The sequence below is a fragment of the Temnothorax nylanderi genome, unplaced genomic scaffold, assembly GCF_030848795.1.
Source record: "Temnothorax nylanderi isolate EJ_2023f unplaced genomic scaffold, tnyl_v1.0 TNYL_tig0350_pilon, whole genome shotgun sequence".
Lineage (NCBI taxonomy): Eukaryota > Metazoa > Arthropoda > Insecta > Hymenoptera > Formicidae > Temnothorax > Temnothorax nylanderi.
Genome location: NW_027249412.1, coordinates 176,429 through 197,671, shown reverse-complemented (window position 1 = coordinate 197,671; position 21,243 = coordinate 176,429). Strand labels below are relative to the sequence as shown.

At 43.4% G+C, this 21,243-nt stretch overlaps 1 protein-coding gene across 1 annotated transcript; it reads left to right on the top strand.

Moving 5' to 3' along the window:
• Nucleotides 1–14,293: 14,293 nt before the first annotated feature.
• Nucleotides 14,294–15,027, top strand: LOC139781637 (uncharacterized; the record flags this gene model as incomplete). The annotated part of the gene is made up of 2 exons (XM_071720501.1): nucleotides 14,294–14,505; nucleotides 14,578–15,027. Coding segments are annotated over 2 exons (662 nt in total), but the record flags the coding sequence as incomplete, so codon positions are not given.
• Between the last annotated feature and the right edge of the window lie 6,216 nt (nucleotides 15,028–21,243).

The following is a 21,243-nucleotide window of genomic DNA, read 5'->3' as shown; positions in this document are numbered from 1 at the left end:
CTAAACACAAAAGAAAAAACTTAAAACTCTATAATGTGTCCTACACTTTTGTCGCACTTCGTACCAAGATGTTCCTTGGAAAAATATTTCAATGTACTCCATTGTCACACACGCACCAATCAAAAATTCACGCGGAATCTCGATAGCTGTCGATCGTCGCTAAAGATGTTCGTTATACTGACCGCGCTCTAGCCCGAGCTCAATTTATAGGGCATTGAAAAATGAAGAGAGAGGGTTGTACGTGATTTATCTGTGACATATTATATTATCAAACTAGCTATCATGAAAATAATCTTCTACTTACCTTTGCATCATGCAGTCGCAGGTGGATACTCTGAACCGCTATCGAATAAGATGAGAAGCGAGGATGCGCGTGATTTATCTGCGGCGTATTATGTTATGCAAAAATAATCCTCGCGAGAAAAAAGACAGCTATCAAGGTTAATAAACAAGCTTTCACTAAAAAGTTAAAAATACTGCAGGCTATGTCTTTCACAAATGACATGTGCACACAGGACACAGATTACATGGCATAATTAGATATAATGGATCTCCACATGATGAACAGAAGAGACCGTCCATGAGTACATAAAGACGGGTGTCATGTTTTCGCTCAGCGTACAACATTGAGAACAGTCCGCTTATTCTCACCATACATGATACACAAAACTTTGCGTGCCCGGAAGTGAAATAAAAGTATGTGCAACACATCTTTTTCAAAGGATTCAACGTATTCACTTCAGCTTGGTTTAAACTCTGAAAATTTCTTCCGTATCAGACCTTTCGCTGTCATAACATGAATCGTCTGACAATATTGCATCATCATCATCCATTTCTTCCTCTTCATTCACTTCAACGTCCATTTCTTCTTCTTCTTGTTCATTCACTTCAACTTCCATTCTTTCTTCTCCTTCAAACTGCAATTCTTCGAAATCCATTTTTTATACACTCTGTTCCACTCACGCGCTAAAATATAAACTTTGGAAAATATCCGAAGGTTCTTTTCCAATTAAATTCGGTGTTGAGAAACTCCCGTTCGATCGGAGATCGGCGATTCCAATTCGCGACGGATCAAATATCGCGCTACGTCGACGTCCGACAAGTACAATCTGCTACAATTTCTCATCCGCGGTTCGCTGATTTTCACTATTTTGAATTTACTATTGAGCACCGGTTTGCACAATTTTATGTACTCGTCGCTCATGTTATGTGTGTACTCGCGACTTTCGGTCCACGACTACTGAGCGTACCCTCAAATTCATCCTTCTATATCTCACTATTGTCACATCGTTTGTTTAACATATCTAATTTCACAATGATCTCAGCATCCGTACGGATGCGCCTTGCGAAAAATCTACGATGTACAGTTTTGCACGTGTGCAATGAAGTCACCGCGAGACACTATGTTCATGAAACGATATCGCAACATTAACTTTCAATGGTTTAATCTGTATACTGCTATTGAACCGCTATCAATTCTTTAAAACATCTTTAAAAACAACTTTAAAAACAGCTATCAAACAACTTTAAAAACAGCTAAAAAACACTAAAACAACTAAAACATCTTTAGAACACTAAAAAAAACAACAAAAAACATCTTTAAAAACAACTAAAAACACTATCAAACAACTAAAAACAACTAAAACAGCTTTAAAACATCTATCAAACACTATCAACAACTAAAACATCTTTAGAAACAACTAAAAACAACTAAAAACAACAAAACATCTTTAAAACACTAAAAACAACTATCAAACACTAAAAACAGCTAAAACAACTAAAACAACTAAAAACATCTTTAGAAACAACTAAAACAACTAAAAAAACTAAAAACAACAAACATCTTTAAACAAAAACAACTAAAAACAACTAAAAACAACAAAAAACATCTTTAGAAACAACTAAAAACAACTAAAAACAACAAAAAACATCTTTAAAAACAACTAAAAACAACTATCAAACAACTAAAAACAGCTTTGAACAGCTAAACAGCTTTTGAATAGCTTTTAAACAACTAAACATCTATATTATATTACAAACTATGTGGGAAAAGGAAATAAAACATTTTATATATACATATATAGTTTATTTTAAAAAAAATCATAATTTTTTCTGGTGTCGCGACCACCAGTTACATATTTTTAATACATTTTGTAATGCGCAATTCTTAACATGTTTTTCACATCTTATAGTATTAGTAACATCTAGATTATTTAAAGATTCGATATCTTCGTAATCGGCATCCAAAGTCTCAATGTTTAGATTTTTTCTAGCTTTTTCTCAAGTAAATCCACCAGCCATTCTCGTTTCTGGCATCCCTTGACGTACACAAGAGTCGACGTCTCGTCACCCTCTCCAAGCACGGCCGATGTAATTAATGTTTCGCCATGCTGTATGGCACGTTTCCATCCTCCCATCGTAGTCCATGGTGATTTGCAATCAACCAAGAAGCGCATGATTTGTCGGATTTCGTGAGGAGACTCCATGGCATGGGACATGTAAAAATGTAATGTGCCAAAACGGTCCCGTTTCTCAGAACCGCCACCTCCTTTACGACAAATTTCATCCCGACGGTGAAGCCTTGCAGATCGACAAACGTTGGTACGATCATGACGAAACGACGGAGCAATCTGTATCTTATCGCGGTACATCAGTGCTTCTTATATCGCAATACCCGCTGATATTGCAATTTACATGATTTTGCGCACTACGTTCGACAATGGACAGTATTCGATTACACGATCATGCAAGATGAGGCAATAGGCGGTAGTATTTGCCGGTACATTCTCTTTGCAGTCAAATTCTATTCGCACATCCACGGTGGCGCTCTTGACAGATTCGTTTTGTCGCGAGCAATCGATGACAACAAAAGGTCCTTCCATCAGGAATGTATACAAGCTGCAAAGCGTATCACTGGAATCGTATCCGTAATAAGCTTTACGAAAACGCGCATACATATCGAAAAGGACGGCGTATCGATTTTTGCCAAAATCCAGATTCAAGTCGTCGTACGGATAAAATTCAGAGTTTAGATAAAGTTTCACGTTGGTCAAGTTACAGTCATCGAATACGCTAACATTTGAGACATGATATTCTTGCGCCCGGTCTGCAGCGCAAAGATAACGTATCGCGGCTTCTCCAGCTGAGTCGCCGTTTTGACGGCCCACGAATGCTTGGTCGTGCTCTGCAACATGGGGTACTCGTACAGATCCCACGAACGGAAACTAACACTAAGATATCGCCCGCTTTCCAAGGCCCGTAGCATGGATAGCTTATTGATCTCGTTTAATGTGACGTGAGGCATTCGCCACTGTACTTTAAACAATTCAATTTCCGGCTCCGTCGCCGGATTTCCCACAATGCAATTGTTGTCGCTGCGCGCTCGTATCAAAATAATTCGTGACGAGCGTTAACAACCACGCGTTTGTAATCCTCGCAAAAGCCCAGCAACCTCTTGAGCGGTACGCAAAAGTTGAAGTATCCTTCCGGTATGCTCGATGAAACGTCCCATCCAGCATTCCGCATGAGTTGAGAATCATTATACGATAGCGATACATAGTTCTTGATGGTACTGGTTATTCCAACGTTTCTGTTGCGATCAATCTCCACACCGTTGAGCTCGTATCGAATCTCATCGAACATGAACGCTGCACAATTATTCGCAAGCGTTGCCTGAGACTCGTCATCCCTTTTCTTTATCGTCAATCTTCCTTCAACGTAGAGAAAGCTCTCGCACGGCAACGTGTATAAATCCTGTTGTTGTATGGGTATTCTTATCTCATCGTTATGTCCAAACGTTGTGTTGGCATACGGATTGTACGTGTGTGTCTCAATCTTGACGACGCTGTCGTCAAAGATCGGTTCACCTCCAATGTTTAAGATATTAGCCATTTCGTACGACGAAACCCAATGATTTCAGAAATTCAACGTTCGACGCAGTGAGTTTCTTCTTTGGCGATCGGATTGTCTCTCTAATTTTGTTTCTCGTCTGTTGCACCTGCTCAGCTTCGTTCAGTACGAGCATCTCACGTTATCGCTGTCGTCTCGTACATGCAGTCTAAGGTGATCTCCTCTCCACGAAAATCAATCAATCGGCCGTCCTGATCCACGACGCGAAGCGTCAGTCCGAAATGCTCCGTACGATGATCGGAAGGTAAATGATCTGTGCCGGGGGCGTTTCCGATATCTTATATCCTGAGGCACACTCGGTGAAAACTCGTGTATCGTGTGCACGTACTTGTCGTTGCTGTACGCACCCGCGGTCACGTTACACTCTATGCGAATGATGTTTACGTTGATGATATTTATCGGAACATCCGATTCGTGCCCATTGTCGCGACTCCAGCACGCGATTCGCTGAAAATCCCAGGCAGCGATCCAATGTTGTTCGGTTTGGTGAAATTTATCCGATAAAGCGCACTTGATCTCGCTCTTCATCGTATTGTTATTAGCCCGAATAATCAATGGGTGCGATTCATCTTCATTTATCGAGACATTATTGGATTGATCCCATAAAAGAGCGCGTTTCAGATACATGTCTATATCACGCAGTTCGTACGATCCTTCGGGAATGGTAATCTCCTTGTCGTCGTCATAGTAGAATTTATTGTTCGACGAATTTACATTCGGTATCGTGTGATAGGTTTTCAAATCTGTCAGACCGAGCTCGTAATCGCCATCGCTCAAATCCACGGCGGGAAAGTAGCTTACCGCGAGGATTGCTGCTCTTGCCGGTGAGCGTAATGTCAGTGACATGTTGAATGAATACTGAGATTAAACAGCGTAACGTCGTCTTTAAATTGATTGTCAGCCTGACTGTAGAAAACGCAGACACAGTGTTCCACAATTGCTCTGATCGTATCGCTGATATGGCGGTGCGATGTACTCTATTACATTGTTCTTTAGATACTGCGCCAATTCTCTCGGTGGTCGAAGATTGCCAAAACTGTCGAAATATATGGCACGATCTCCCCTCTTCGCGTACGCCACCCAGTGAGTACCCGGTCCCTCAGTATTATCCAAATTCCACGATACCGCTTTCGTTTCGACGTACACCGCCGATCGGTAACGAGTCCGCGCATGAAAATACCTCGAAAATATGGATGCGCATACGCTTTGCCAATTGTTGCAGTTGTACGTGGTAGTTACACCCTTGGGGATTTTTAGCGTCTCTTCGACGTTTTTTTTTTCTCGAGACTCCCCGTCCGCGTTTGTACGGAGCGAGATAAAGTCCGTGACCTTCCATGGCGCGATTGTGACGTTGCATCTCTTCCAGCTGACGTCGCGCGGCTTTGTTATCGTTCACGGCCTTTGCGACTCCCGCCGCTCCGCCGACCAACGAACCGAGAACCCCTAATAACGGCAGGATTGGTAGAATACCACCGCGTTTCGCTATCGGAAGTATTCGCTTGTTCTTCTTCTTTTTCTTCGTTTTCAAACCCATACCGAGTTTCGTTTTAGCCTTCATGGCCGCCCAGACGGCTGTAGCTGCAGCTCTCTCTCCGAGAGTCGAATCGTTCGCGGTGGACACGTTTTCCGCGCTTTCGCGGCAAGTATATTGTCTGCCACGTGTCGTTTCTGCGAGATCGCTGCTACGCGAGTAGGCTATGTCGTGCTCGCGACACGCTGCGTCCAATGGATTAATACCCTGATCACCTCTTGCCAATCGTGTTTCTAAATGAGTTCCCGGACCGCAAAATTGATAGCCGGAATGTGTAATTCGATCGGAAGCGCGTTTATCGCGCGATTCAACAGACCGCGACCTATCTTCGGCGGCATTCGCCACAGTTTTTTATCAACGGCGGCGGACCGTCGATGTGCGTTTGCTGACACGACAAATTATAATGTATTAAACAGCGACGGTATTGCTGAACCTCCGAATCTGCCTTGATATGTTCGGGAAGCTTATCCCACAAATAATCTATATGATTATAAAACTGCCGTAGTAGAATGACCTTTGGTATATACTTTAACTGCTCGGCGGTTAAATCGTAAATATCGCTGTTATCCGACACGAGCAAAAAACATTTTAAAAGACTGAGCATCTCAGCTCTACGCGCCCTCTATAAATAGGCCAGCTTTCTCGATACTGTTTTCATTCGTGTGGAGGGGAGGTAAAATGCGGTTTGTACGACAATCGCGGACGATCAAAGTGACAAACTTTGACGATAGGATACAGTTAACGAAAGAGGTACGCAAACATGGAGACATGCTACCGATTTCTATACGTGGTATCATCTGCGGTCCGTCGAATTGCGGCAAGACAAACGTCTTGATAAGCTTGCTGGAAAGTCCGCACGGTGTACGTTTCGAGAACGTGTATGTGTACTCGAAATCGCTGCAACAGTCGAAATACCGATATTTGGAGAATATACTAACACCGATAGAAGAAATTGGCTACTTTACGTTCTCGAATAACAGTGACGTCATTCCACCGAGCGAGGCGCTCCCGAATTCTATTTTTATCTTTGATGACGTGGCATGCGACAAGCAGGATACGATAAAGAGAATACTTTGCAATGGGCCGGCACGCCGACGTTTGACTCCTTCTATCTTTGTCAGACGTATGCAAAGATACCGAAGCATCTTATACGCGACAACGCGAATTTATTGATTCTGTTTAAACAGGATGGTACCAATCTGAAACACATATTCAACGATCACGTAAACACAGATATGTCATACGATGATTTCAGCAAATTGTGTGATACATGTTGGCAACAAAAGTATGGATTCGTGGTGATAGACAAGGACAGCGCGATTTCGAATGGTCGATACAGAAAAGGATTTAAACGACTTGCGATACCGAAACGCGGTTAGTTGTTGTCGACGCGCCGATTGAACAACGTTATCGCAACATGGACAGCGGCGAGGAGATTAGAGAGCGCGAGAGAATAGCAAATCAAATTGCGAAAACAAGCGATTCGATTCGCAAAAAGTATCACGCCTTGAAAACTGCAAAATGGAGGAAGATATCGCGTTGGAGAGACACTTTAAGCCCATCATCGAGCCTCTAAGGCAGATTGCCGAAAACACCGTTGGCAAAGAATCTGACGTGTCAAAGATTGAGAATGAAACGGTGTGGGAAGACGAAGAGCCAAAGTTCAAACGAAAACGACCAAACGCCTCGTTTAACGACTCTGTAATGGCTTCAACTCCGGTTACGTTGAAACGATCGATAAATGTGCCATCTAATTTGAGCGAAATAACCAAATTTTACAACCGCATAAATCGAAACGATCGACAGGTCCATTGAATGAACCACCGATAACCTCTGCGCCTTCCGTGCAACCCACAATACTCGAATCACTCGCAAACGAAGATGTTTTCGAAACCACGGATGACTCACTCGTGACGTCCGTTCGACAGCAGTTGCAAACATCTGAGGGTCGAGAAACGTTGCGAGATCACTTTGGTCTATTGGGCCAAAAGTACGTCGGAGCAGTTCTGAGCGGCGATCAAGAAAGCGGTATAGACACCGTATAACGGCGTTTATTTCAGCAACGATGGAATGATGCTCGGTAATAAACGTTTTGACGTGAACACGCGGACAACATAATTATCGACGGCATACGATACGCTGGCACACGCGGTCTTTACGAGTTGATCTTTAGAAATTTCCCAATGACGATATCTACACGGTGGACGATATGCAAACATACAAGAGCATTCTGTTGACGACGAGTGCTCATAAGCGCAATTATGATGCTCACGCTCGAATAAATGGCAACAGGGGATACAAGTACACACAAATAATCGCACCGTTGATTTCGGGTAAAAAAGCTGGAAAAGGTATACCGCGTGCCACGACATTAACGGCAACAAGATCGACCATATAATTGCATCGTCGATTTCGGGTAAAAAAGCTGGAAAAGGTATACCGCGTGCCATGACATTAACGACAACAAGATCGACTATGTTCATTGGGACGATCCCAACGAGCTTGTAGATCGTCTCCGATTGCTCGAGCTTCGCGCCTAGCGGGTCACACCGGTCCACGATAACGAGATCCTGTCGATTATCGAGGACTTCGCGAGGCTGGACTTATTATAAATTAAACCGCGCGTCGGCGAGTCGTTCAATCAACATCGAAATGCCGATCAACAAGTTTGGTATATCGCTCGGAAGAGGCGGTGCGGAACCGTACTATCAATGGAGCGGATTAATCAGAAATTACGTGCGCGATAACGCTCTTTGCATGGTCGCCACCGACTTTGACGCGAAATCGCGCAAGATTCGACGGATAGCGCCGCCTGTAGATGATGGCGATGCAGCCAATAAACGTTACGTGCAGCAGAGCGTGCAAATTTTGAAGGATCAGCAGGATGAAATTGAGAGAAAGATGGCCACATTCCAGAATAACGCGCAAATTACCCTAAACGAACTTCAAAAGATGATTCAAGATGTAATTGCGAATCATCGCGAATAGATAAGAACGTACATCTGATCTCTGCGTCAGTTGCGCGTCAGCGTCATGGCTAGTAAGAAGCATCAACTGAGAAACGGAGGCTGGTGGAAGAACTACACGCTCCTGCGAGAAGAAATTTTTCGCGAAGACGCGTCATAGTGCGCGGATACGATGACCTGTGGCAGGCGGATGTGGTCGAGATGCGTCCATACACGCGATTCAACAGAGGCTACTACTACATACTCACCGTTATCGACGTGCTGAGCAAGCACGCATGGCCGTACCGCTCAGGCCAAGAGCGGAACCGAGGTTACTACGGCGATAGCGAAAATAATTCGAGACGGCGGAAGATGTCCGAAAATCTGCAGACTGACAAGGGCAAAGAATTTTACAACGCAAACGTGCAGAAAACTCTTGAAGAAACATAATATCAATCACTATTCGACCTATTCCGTAATGAAGGCATCGGTTCGTCGAACGATTCAATCGCACGCTCAAGAACGATATGTGGAAAATGTTTACGCTCAACGGAAATTACAATGGATCGATTCGCTGTCGGGTCTCGTATCGGATTACAACGCGCGAAAGCATCGAACTATCGGCATGCGACCCATCGATGTTACCACCCGCGATCACCGACAAGCTCCTAACAACGGTGTACAGCCACGTAAAGATCGCTGGTCCCGCGCGATTCAGAGTGGGCGACTCGGTACGCGTGAGTAAATTCAAGACAATCTTCGAGAAAGGATACACGCCAAATTGGACCACGGAGGTGTTTAGAATCGTCAAGTGCAGAAAACTAATCCCGTGACGTATCTATTGGAAGATTCCTGCGGAAAACCCCGTCGCCGGCGGCTTCTACGAATACGAGTTACATTGCGTTGCCAATCCCGACGTGTATCTCGTTGAAAAAGTTTTGCGCAAAAGGGGGGATGAGGTTTATGTAAAGTGGTTAGGATTTGATAATTCACACAATTCATGGATACACAAGAATAATGTATTGTAAAAATTTATTACAATATAAAAACATATTATACATACAAATGAGTCATTTATTTTCATACATATCTAAATGTATTTACAATTGTATTTTACAAAGGTATTTTATAATGCCCCCATGGCAGCGTCTCGGTAGAACCGGGTATAATGTATCGCTTATCATCGTACGGACTTAGAGCTATTTTCGTTTCGGACACGGTGTATACCTCGTGCTGTTTGGATCTTATGCAGGCTTGCTGTCGCGTCATTTCAATTTCGTCGTGCAGACATCGCGTGTAATCGTCGAACGTTATCGACCTGGCTACGACGTTACTCTTAACACCTTTAGCCTTTTTCGTATCTTTCTTACCGTCGACTCGCAAGGCGTACATCTTTGCTCTAAGCCCGACGAATTCGGTCATTATCGCACCGTTATTTTCGTCTTTCATTAAGCCCGGTACTTTTTTATTGGCGAGTGGGATACCGTACGCATTATCGATCGCGTAATCGCTAGTGTCAAATCTAATAATGTGGCGCTTCATGGTGTCATACACATCGTCGCACTCGATGTGATAAATGAGACTGTCCGTATCGGTGTACGTGACTTTACACTTGTCGTGATACAATGGTAACATGTACTCGTGGTGAAATTCGTACAAACATGTCTTGGATATATCGAGGATGCACATACCCACGTAGATTGGTTTGTCGAACTTCACTTCGAGTTTTCGCATTTCTATTGCTACTAAATTCTCCGAAAAGACGCTTCGGCTATGAAAATTTGGTTTCGCGATCATTGCCTCCGCGCCGTATCTACCCTCCCAATGAGTCACGAGTCGCACGTCAACGTGATTGCGCACATTCTCCATGGTTTTGCCAAACACAGCATTGTTCATCAATTTGTATAAATTTTTCTCGAAATCATTCTTGGCCAATGTTCTAAATTTCGTATTAAGTTCTATATAATCGCGAAGCCATGGAGATTGCGCGAATTTCAATATGCGGTGAATCTTTGATATACGGAGACCATGACGAGTGCACTGCTGCAGGTTGCGATAATGTATGACGTAACGTTTCTTATCGTATAATGTTGCGAGGAGCTTGTCCTGCCGCTTACCGGGTGGTTTATCGCGCGTCGGACAGAACGGTAGGTCAGTGTGCGCGTCGTGAAGATGTTGCGGATATTCCAAGTCGACTTCGAGAATGTAGCCTATCGTGGAATCCAACGCGACATCCATAACATTAAAATCGGTCACGTCGTCGACCCATTGAAAATCTGCGTATGGCAATGGTTGACACATTGCCCAGCCGTATAAGTTGTTTACGTCGAAATACATCAGATATGACGACGGTTTCGATGGATCGTACGACTGCATGTACTTGTTGTTGGCCAGCGCGTATCTGTTTGAACATTGACTCAAACCGCCGCGTATACCGCGTTCGATAAACATGACCATGTCAATGTCGGTGAGCAATTCGAAATTGATACGCGTATGCTTCAACATAGCATCCCACGTAAAACCTGGTAGAGTATAATAATACGCGGGATCGAGTCCATAACTCGCGACGCAGCTATCGCGAAAATTTTCAAAGATATCGGCCAACAGCAAGACATCGGTTTTGAGATATAAATCGCTGTAGTCACCGAGCGTTCGAATGGTGAACCGCTGCCAGACGTTGACGGCGTGCGCGTAATCGCTCTCGGATACGGTGTCACCTGTCAATGAACTATAAAACGAGTCGCGCGGTGGTAAACACGAGTCCTCCAACTTTTCGACGCAGTCAATGTACTCGTACGGAAATACGCCTTTTCGTGTCAGCAAATCAAAATTTTCTGCGGATATTTTACAAAATTCGCGTTGCAATATTCGCAGTTTATCCTTGCTGAGATATGATGCCAATTTGTCGAGACTAGCGGTGAGAAACTTGTACGAATCGATAAATCGCAATTTGACGCAAGTTTTCTTATCTTTATCTTCGGTGCTTTTAACGTTTTTCGTAAACGAAATATATTTCTCTTTTGTAATTGGGAGCAAGTCTACATGTCCTTCGTACGCTGTTGCTATTCCGTTATAATAAAATGCGCGTCATAGCCCGATAAATTATGAAAAACTATGGGAATGCAATGCGAATCTTTATAGTTTAGATTACAGTTTGAGTGCGCGGGACCTCTGTACTGACCGGTCAGATGACAATGATCGCGTACTCGCACGTCGTCTGGCTCGAACGGTTTTTCGCACACGTGACAGTGCGTTGCGCTGTTAAACTTTTCCCACTCGTCTCGCGTGAAATCCGCCATGGGTACATTAGTGGACAAGATTGTCTTTACGTCGTGAGCTAAACGTCTTAGCTCCTCGGCGAACCACGCGACGCACTCCTTATCGCGACGAAACCGATACATTGATAGCGAGTCGTCGTACGAGCAGCGCACGTAGTATCCTATGCTAAATACGCGATGATGTTGATACGTGTACCTGGACGTTTCCGGATCCGCTTCCATCTTCTCCAGGGTACATTCAAGGTCGGCGTATACTATAAACGGAACTCGTTCCTTCCTGCCGTGATTCTTGAAAGCCAACCACTTGTCGTTATCGCTCGGTAACTTGATCGCGCAGTCGTTCATCTCCCGACAGTCGACGGTGTGGGCTTCCAATTTCTCGCTCGTGTAGAAATAGTGCAGACATCTGTAAATAATGAAATTTTTTTTTATATATCTTTCACGTAAAATTATTTTTATTATTTATTAGAATGTATACTCACCGATCGCAAAAGTATTTTTTGTTCCTATTCTTGCTCAATTGCGAGCTCACGAGGCGGGATAGGTTCTTGATCCACGCAAAATGTCCCACGTTGTCGTCGTGCACGTACAGCATATTTACATGCCTGTCCATCTTTCGACCAGTAACCCGTATTGGCAAGATCGCAAGTTCCTTGTTTTTTTTCTCGATACCGTACACATTGATGGAGATTTCGTTGTGATCTTCAAACCGTTTAATTTGATCCAACGTCATTGGAAATTTAATGTTTGTAAGATTTAGTACCGACGTGTAATGAGGATACGACGATTGCAGATCTGCATTTATTGGGCTGGATGCAGAGCCGCCATCACTGACCATGCGAAACATGCATTGTCCATTGATCGCACGTTTATCACCGCTCTCTTCAATTTAATTTCTCGCGGTATTTCCACAAGACACCCCGCGTGCAATGGATTATATTTGTTCACATTTACAGTCAAAGTAAGTATACGCGACAACGCCCATCCGCTATCGCGTTCCTGGAATTCCTCCAGCTTTGCTTGGGTAGGCTCGATGACGTGTCGCTTGTACCACTCACACAAATCGGACTCACGGAAGAGTTCATAGTTTCTCGTAGCGATACTTTTATTCGCGCGTTTGTCGCCCGCAACAAATTCACCATTAAACATTGTGTTTATTTTACATTTTCATGTCGTTGCATGACGATTCGCACATGAATGAGTACAATGTCTCTCGCATCTTTGAGAAATTGATGAGGGTCGATGTGTTTGGAATTTATTACCACACCGGTCAGTATACGACTTTCAAAAGCCGTATCTATCTCACGCCATCTAAGTCCTGTCTCACTCGCACTGTATCCTGCACCCACATGCACGAAACGTTGACGTACCGAGTCTTTCAGACCTTCGAGTCGTGCGATACAGGCGACCAACGACTGTTTGAGACCGATCGCTAATCGCGGCCGTTTAATTCGACTTTGTTCTTCCAACGATTCGATAAACTCGTCGCATCGTTGCTCCCACGCGGCAAAGTCTTCCCTCGAATTTAAAAGGGTGGATTGCTCCAACAACTCTTGCTCCATGTTCCTCTTTCTACCACAATTTGTTGCACTCGCGACTTCCAGTCCTCGGCCACTGAGCGTATCCCCCAGATTCGTCAATTTATATCCTACTAATAATGCAACGTTTGCTTTTTTATCATATCTAATTTCATCTCAGCATCCGTACGGATGCGCCTTTCGAAAAAAAACTGCAAAATTTGCAGTTTTACACGTGTTCGATGAAATCATCGCGAGACTTCTTGACGAATCCGTCTATAATTTAAACGAGAAGACACTCGTATGTCTTCTTATACGCGGAAATAATTTAATTGTAAGATGATTTTGTAAAGGGTTGGCTTCCCTAAAATGTCTTTCAACCCCATCAGAGGAATAAAGTGCATAGTAATCTAACCTATTTGTATGAATTCTTGTCGACACAAAATTCATGCCACATGACAAATAAATAAGTTTATAATATGGTAAAAAGTTTAAACGATTTTTCTTTTTCATTTACCATTCATCCCATTCCCTGTCATTAGAATTAAGCTGTCTTCGTTATCGCTTACTTAAATGTAATATTAAAAATAAATATCGCGAAGATCCAAACGATTAAATAGCGTGAGCGAGAACGCGAACGGGAGCCGCGAGCGAGAAGACGCGCGCGAACGGGAACGAGAGAGAGACCGCGAGCGAGGGAGAGAGAGAGACCGCGCGAACGAGAAGACGTGCGCGAACGGGAATGAGAGAGAGACCGCGAGCGATGGAGAGAGAGAGACCGCGACCGTGAAGACGCGCGAGAATGGGGGACGGGGGCGCGAAAGAACATCTACGAGGGGGAGATAACGCGAACGAGAAGACGTCGCGCGGACCAACGCGGCCGTTGCACGCGGACCTCGCGGCGCGGCGAAAACGCGGACCCCCTCTCCCGCGGCGCGGCAAAAACGCGGTACCCCCGCGAAATCCGATACCCGTGTGTAACCCGATACCCCCGCGGCGCCCCGAAAACGGTTCACGATAACGAGATCCTGTCGATTATCACACACACACACACACACACACACACTCACACGCGCGCATGCACGCACACAGAGTAATTTAGAACTAACATAGTTTACCTACTGTTATTGAATAAGGAAGAGAATCAACCTGGTTTTGTGAATAACATCCTATTTACCGATGAATCGTACTTTACGCGCGATGGTATTTTCAATAGTCACAATACGCATCTCTGGGCGAACGAGAATCCAAATGGATATCACATTAAAAGTTACCAGCATCGATTCAGTATTAATTTATGGGCTGGCATATTAAACACTTCGATAGTAAGTTTTATGATTTTGTACAAAAATGTATAACATTCTTCACAAATTTCATTGCTCATATAAAAATTTCAGATCGGTCCGTTTGAACTGCCTGCGAGACTCACAGGACATATTTACACCAATTTTTTACAAACCGACTTGTTGGATCTAATAGAAAAATTGCCTTTGGACCAGAGACGACAAATGTTTTTTCAACACGACGGAGCGCCGGCCCATGCATCTTTACGCGCGCGTCGCGTGTTGGATGCGAGCTATCCGGATAGATGGATAGGCCGCGGAGGTCCTGTAAATTGGCCAGCGAGATCTCCCGATCTGACTCCATTAGATTTTTTCCTCTGGGGCACTGTGAAACAATACGTTTATCGAGAGCGTATCGATAGTCGTGAAGAGTTAGAAGGAAGAATGATTGAAGCATTCGCGACCGTGACGCCGGAAATGATGCGTAACGCACAGCAAAGTTTGATTCGGCGTGCGCGATTGTGCATCCAATGTGGCGGTGGACATTTCGAACATCTTCTGTAATAGGTACACAATATTAATTTTTTGTTTAAACTCTTAATAAAAGTTAGCGCATCTTTTTTGCAGTTGCTATGTGTAGAATTGCAAAACCGCAATAATTCAAGTTCGGTTTTCCATTCAATGACAGCCGATGTATCGTTCACAGTTTGGAAGACCACTTCTTCGTTCTGTATCATACGAATTCAACGTTCAACGACAACATTAATTTGTCTGTTGGGCTCTAGAAAGTCTGTTTCTCGCACGCGATACAGCAATCGCAAAACTACATTATAATTTATTTGTTTACATTCTGGAAAATGTACTCCTTCAAAAAAATTAATAAAACAATTTTTTTAATTATTTCCAAGCATGTTAGTATTTCTTTTCTCATCAATTTCTTTTTTCCTATAATCGACATTTTATGCAGCACATCATACTTTGTACCGATTATGAGAATTAAATGTCATTTGTCCGCGGCACGCTTTACATGAATACTTTGCAGTTCGACATGTATCCTGTTTTCGTACGACAATTTAGGAAGTCGGTCTTGAGAATAGTGCACAAAAAAAATAAAATAAATAATAATTTCAAATATTTATATCGAGTTGAGTAAAGTGTGGAAGAGCCGTTCCGATATGCAACATCCCTGAACGCGCGAAATTTAGACAAGCTGATTGGTCAACTATAAACCTTTCCCGTTCAAAAACTGTAGCAGCCTCGACATTTTGGCATTAGGATTTTTGTCTCCAAATAATCTCAGGAATCTGCCATTAACGGGTTACACGTGAGGTCTGGTGCACCCTGTATACACTGAAAAAAAAGATTAGTAAAACCAAGTAGAATCGAGTTAACTGAAACTAAATTTCGGGGTTGTATATAATCAACTAAGTTACTCCGTTATTTAAACTAAATTTTTTTATTCTTTCAACTTGTTTTTTGTATGAAAGCAAATGAAAGTTAGGTTCAATCAAATAATTATAAAGGTGATTCAATTATTTCGCAAAGTAACTACAACCCGGAAAAGTTGTACAATATATAAAATACAGAGTATATTTTACTTTTTTCTCGAGTTGAATTGGTAAAGTATAGTGTCGCATGAAATAAAATATTATATGTCCTTCAACCTTTCCTGCAGGTTACGTGAATTAGGATTAACCATTGATTGAAGGAATTGAAACGTTCGAACACTTTATCAGATAGTATTATAAATAACATCTAATGCCGTGTGTGTACAGCCGCCCGCCTGAACAAATTCGCTTCTCTCAACCGGTAACCGGTCACCCATCCAAGTAGTAACCGTGTCCAACGTTGCTTGACATTGATGATCGAACGGCCTAGTGGAGATCCTCTGACTCTAACACTTTTTTCTTGCTTATACTCGTATATAACACATCTTTATAGCGTCCAAAAATCTTGTAATGATATATTAACTGGTAAATATTAAAAACAAAATTTTGATATATAATGAATATTAATACAATAGATTGTAGAATGAAATGTAAATACAACTGTATATATTATCCCATCAACAGACTTCAGGAAGTTGCTATAACTAAAATTCTTTTAGTTGAATCTATTTCGCAAACGGTGTCTAATTATCCAAGTAATGAGTCCGGTGTACTTATTATCAGTTTGATTTGACCCTCCACACAGTAGTAAAATTACTAAAATTCTGGTAGTTCAAAGAACATTGTACATTGTACAAATAACTATATTTGAGTTCCGTTAACCTTTTACTGTTGACTAGATTTTACAGTACAAATAACTACGTCACATTGTTGAACTAATTCGACTTTTAATCAATTTGACTCGATACCAGTTTGTGCAACCGAATTCTCGCAACCCTGACACTTAAGGGAACGGTCGGAATGTCCCTCACCGATTTGGATGGGCTTTGGATATGTTGTAGAGCATCAAAAAATATTAGACACGCATTTTTTTTAGCGGCGTATCTCGACGTTTAGGGGTTGAAACAACCCCTCGAAAATAACGGATTTTATAGTTTTTAGCGAATATCTTCGAAAATATAAGGCGTAACGACAAAAAATTTGTACGAAATGTTTATGGCTTTTTGTGCTCTTTACAATAACGTAATCAGATTTTTCAAATTTGTCAAATTTTTTAATTTAACCCCACCCCCACCTATTATTTTTGCCAAATATAACAATTTTTCCAACGTAAATTTAAGAGCGTCGAATGCCAAATACATCCATGTATATTTTTATTATGATACCATTATTCGATTTTTGGCAAGACGAGATGATATGTGGTATAGGCGTCGCGCTGTAGGTAGGTGTTGCGTTATTTCTGTTCAGTTGCGCCGTATGCTTAAAAATTTCCATTTCAACTCCGGGATGATCGAAAGCGCTGATGCAAAGGCCAGCGCAAGGCGCTGACAGCGAGAGGTTAACGCTATTTCGAGAGTCCTGGACTAGCAACGGAATGTCGACTCCGACATTATAAATACCGCCGAATTGTAAAATCGGGCGGACAGTCGCAAATCATAATCTGAACGAACACGTGCGTCACATTAACCGCTACAATAATATACTATCCCGGTTACGGCAAAACAAAATCAACAACCAAATTCACGCATTTGAATATCATTTGCTTGTGTCATAATTCCGAAAACCAAGCATTTCAGATCATAAATCTGAAGTGTAAAGAACTGTGTTGTACGCTGTCGTTTTGTGAACATGTAAGTGCATTTTTATTGTTAACTTTTATTGGTTTCTTACGCTTGTTACTTTTTTCTTTGATATTGAATATTTAATATAATTTTTTATTCAGCTCTTACTCAATTCTTTGCCAGTTTTGCCAGTGACTATATAATCTTTTTTGCTCATAAAATGTCACGTTGTAAGCACCTACTATAGTATATTGTGCACCAAGGGGAGAAAGCAGCGTTTTTCAGAAGTTTGCCACCCGAGCCAAAGGCGAGAGCGGCAAATCACACGGCGAACCGCCCTTCACGCCAACGCAAATCACAAGTGCTCAACGAGCTTAACGCGTAATACCGACGACTATTCCCGCATACTCACGACTCTAACGCAACAACGCAATACCGACGAATATTCACACATACACACGACTCTAACGCAACAACGCAATACCGACGAATATTCACACATACGCACGACTCTAACGCAACAACGCATTCACCCGAAGGCTCGAACCACAACGAACCACGCAACACGCACTCGGGCCACTACGATTCCGTACGACAATAGCTGCGGGCGATCTCGCCGTGTCGGCCCTGCCGACAGGCGGTAGTCCTCGCAATTGATACCTACTTTCGGCGGGCGATCTCGCCTTGCCGAATCACGGCAGACGATCGTCCTCGCCTCGGATATCCCCAAGCACGAAATGGCCTGAATCGCGGACGATTCCGCGGCTAGTCGCACTAATCCCGAGATTCCTCGCGAAACCCGGCGATTCCGCGGCACCGCGCCAATCCCGACAACTCTACGGCCTTACCCAACGCACGACACAATACTCGATTTCCTCGAGGGCCCGAGCACTCTACGACTTAACTACGAGACCGAGTGCCATCCACAATACATTGCCACTCGCGAAACGTATTTTCCCGAAATTACCGCGCGACCGCCCGAATCCGCAATATGAGTTGCGCGATCGCGACTCTAACATATATCACGATTATATCTCGATTATTCCACAACATTTAACACGACGCACTGATTACGCAACGTGACTGTCGGCCGTGACGGTGTTCCCGGGGAGGGCGTACCTGATCTCTACTTACTCGAGGATTCGTTCTCGGCGGGGCCCCTTCGTGGATTCTAATCCAGACTTCTCGAGGTAGAGCGCAAGGTATCAATGGGCGCTCGTTCTTCAACAGGTATCACCAGATATTCCAAAGGTAACTGACAGACGGGGCCAGCGCCTCGAACGAATCCTCTTCACCGCGGGGACGCCAGAGTGGTGACCTTACAATTTCTCGATGTTGTCTCCCAAAGGGTCCGGATCGGCAGTCCCAACAGCGCGTTCACCTCGAAATCCGGCACGACAATGCTGAGACGATGGCCCGCCGGGATCGCGCCGGTTCCCCGCGCCTGCGCAGCGGCGCACCGCCTGCCGTGTCCGCCGATCCGAGCGCTATTCCCTGCGCCTAGCGCCGCTCCTTCCTGCGGCGCCACTCGAACTACATTCGCCCCAACGCGGCCTCTTTGAATTATCCGGCTGTCCGGGCCGCGATTATCTGGCCGGCGTTACGTGGGCTAGGCTGGCCGGGCCATGGCCACGTCCACCGGCAGCCCCTCGGGGTGGCGGTCGCAGGGCCGTACGCTCCCTGGGTTGTGACGTTGCACCCTGGTCTCCATGACTACATCAGGGCGTCCTTCCCGGGGTTCTTGGGTTTCAAACTTCTGCGGTGGCCGCTCGGGGTCGGATCTCGTGCGGCGGCCTTTGCGTTGCGCATGCGGGAAGGTCCGGGCGTGACCCGACTGACAGCCACGTCCCTCGGTCGCTTCCTGGTTCCTCCGATTTCTCCCTCGTTGCGACATAAGGCCGTTACACAAGATACCCGGTCACCACCGGCGCAATCTCCTTAAAATAATATCAACGCTAATTAATCATTCCGCCGAAGCGGCGCACTCGCCTTCCCCCGCTCCGAGCGAGGAAGCACCCCCCGAGTCTCCCCTCGGCCGAGCCCGTCCGGGTAGCGGACGCGACTTGTCACGTCACAGTGTGCAAGTAGAAACTTGCACATTGCTTCCTCATAGTTTTTAAGTGGGCAAGTAGAAACTTACACATTGCTTCCTTAATTTTTAAGTGTACAAATTATAAATTTGAACATTGCTTCCTCACAATTTTTAAGTATGCAAATTATAAATTTGCACGTTGCTTAATTAACATTTTATTTCGCTCATAAAGCTTTCTCTATGAGGAAGCCAAATTAATAAATATCTACTAATGACTCGCCTTTGGCTCGGGTGGCAAACTTCACACTCGTCTGAAAAACGCTGCTTTCTTCCCTTGGTGCACAATATACTATAGTAGGTGCTTACAACGTGACATTTTATGAGCAAAAAAGATTATATAGTCACTGGCAAAACTGGCAAAGAATTGAGTAAGAGCTGAATAAAAAATTATATTAAATATTCAATATCAAAGAAAAAAGTAACAAGCGTAAGAAACCAATAAAAGTTAACAATAAAAATGCACTTACATGTTCACAAAACGACAACGTACAACACAGTTCTTTACACTTCAGACTTATGATCTGAAATGCTTGGTTTTCGGAATTATGACACAAGCAAATAATATTCAAATGCGTGAATTTGGTTGTTGATTTTGTTTTGCCGTAACCGGGATAGTATATTATTGTAGCGGTTAATGTGACGCACGTGTTTGTTCAGATTATGATTTGCGACTGTCCGCCCGATCTTACAATTCGGCGGTATTTATAATGTCGGAGTCGACATTCCGTTGCTAGTCCAGGACTCTCGAAATAGCGTTAACCTCTCGCTGTCAGCGCCTTGCGTTGGCCTTTGCATCAGCGCTTTCGGTCATCCCGGAGTTTAAATGGAAATTTTTAAGCGTACGGCGCAACTGAACAGAAATAACGCAACACCTACCTACAGCGCGACGCCTATACCACATATCATCTCGTCTTGCCAAAAATCGAATAATGGTATCATAATAAAAATATACATGGATGTATTTGGCATTCGACGTTCTTAAATTTGCGTTGGAAAAATTGTTATATTTGGCAAAAATAATAGGTGGGGGTGGGGTTAAATTAAAAAATTTGACAAATTTGAAAAATTTGATTACGCCATTGTAAAGAGCACAAAAAGCCATAAACATTTCGTATAAATTTTTTGTCGTTACGCCTTATATTTTCGGAGATATTTGCTAAAAACTATAAAATCCGTTATTTTCGAGGGGTTGTTTCAACCCCTAAACGTCGAGATACGCCGCTAAAAGAAAATACGTGTCTAATATTTTTTGATGCTCTACAACATATCCAAAGCCCATCCAAATCGGTGAGCGATACTTCCGACCGTTGTTTCCCTTGAGTTCTCGTTACCCAATTTTTTTTTCAGTGTACATATAGGGGAGACTGGGGAAAACTCGACACAATTTTTTCAAAAGCAATTTTCAACAATTAATTAACAATTTCAAGCAAATTTAGTGGTACACATTTAAAGAGTGTTTCTTCAGGTACAAAATTGTTTAAAGAAGTTTTGCTGTACTTCGCATAGTTTTGCCGCCAGG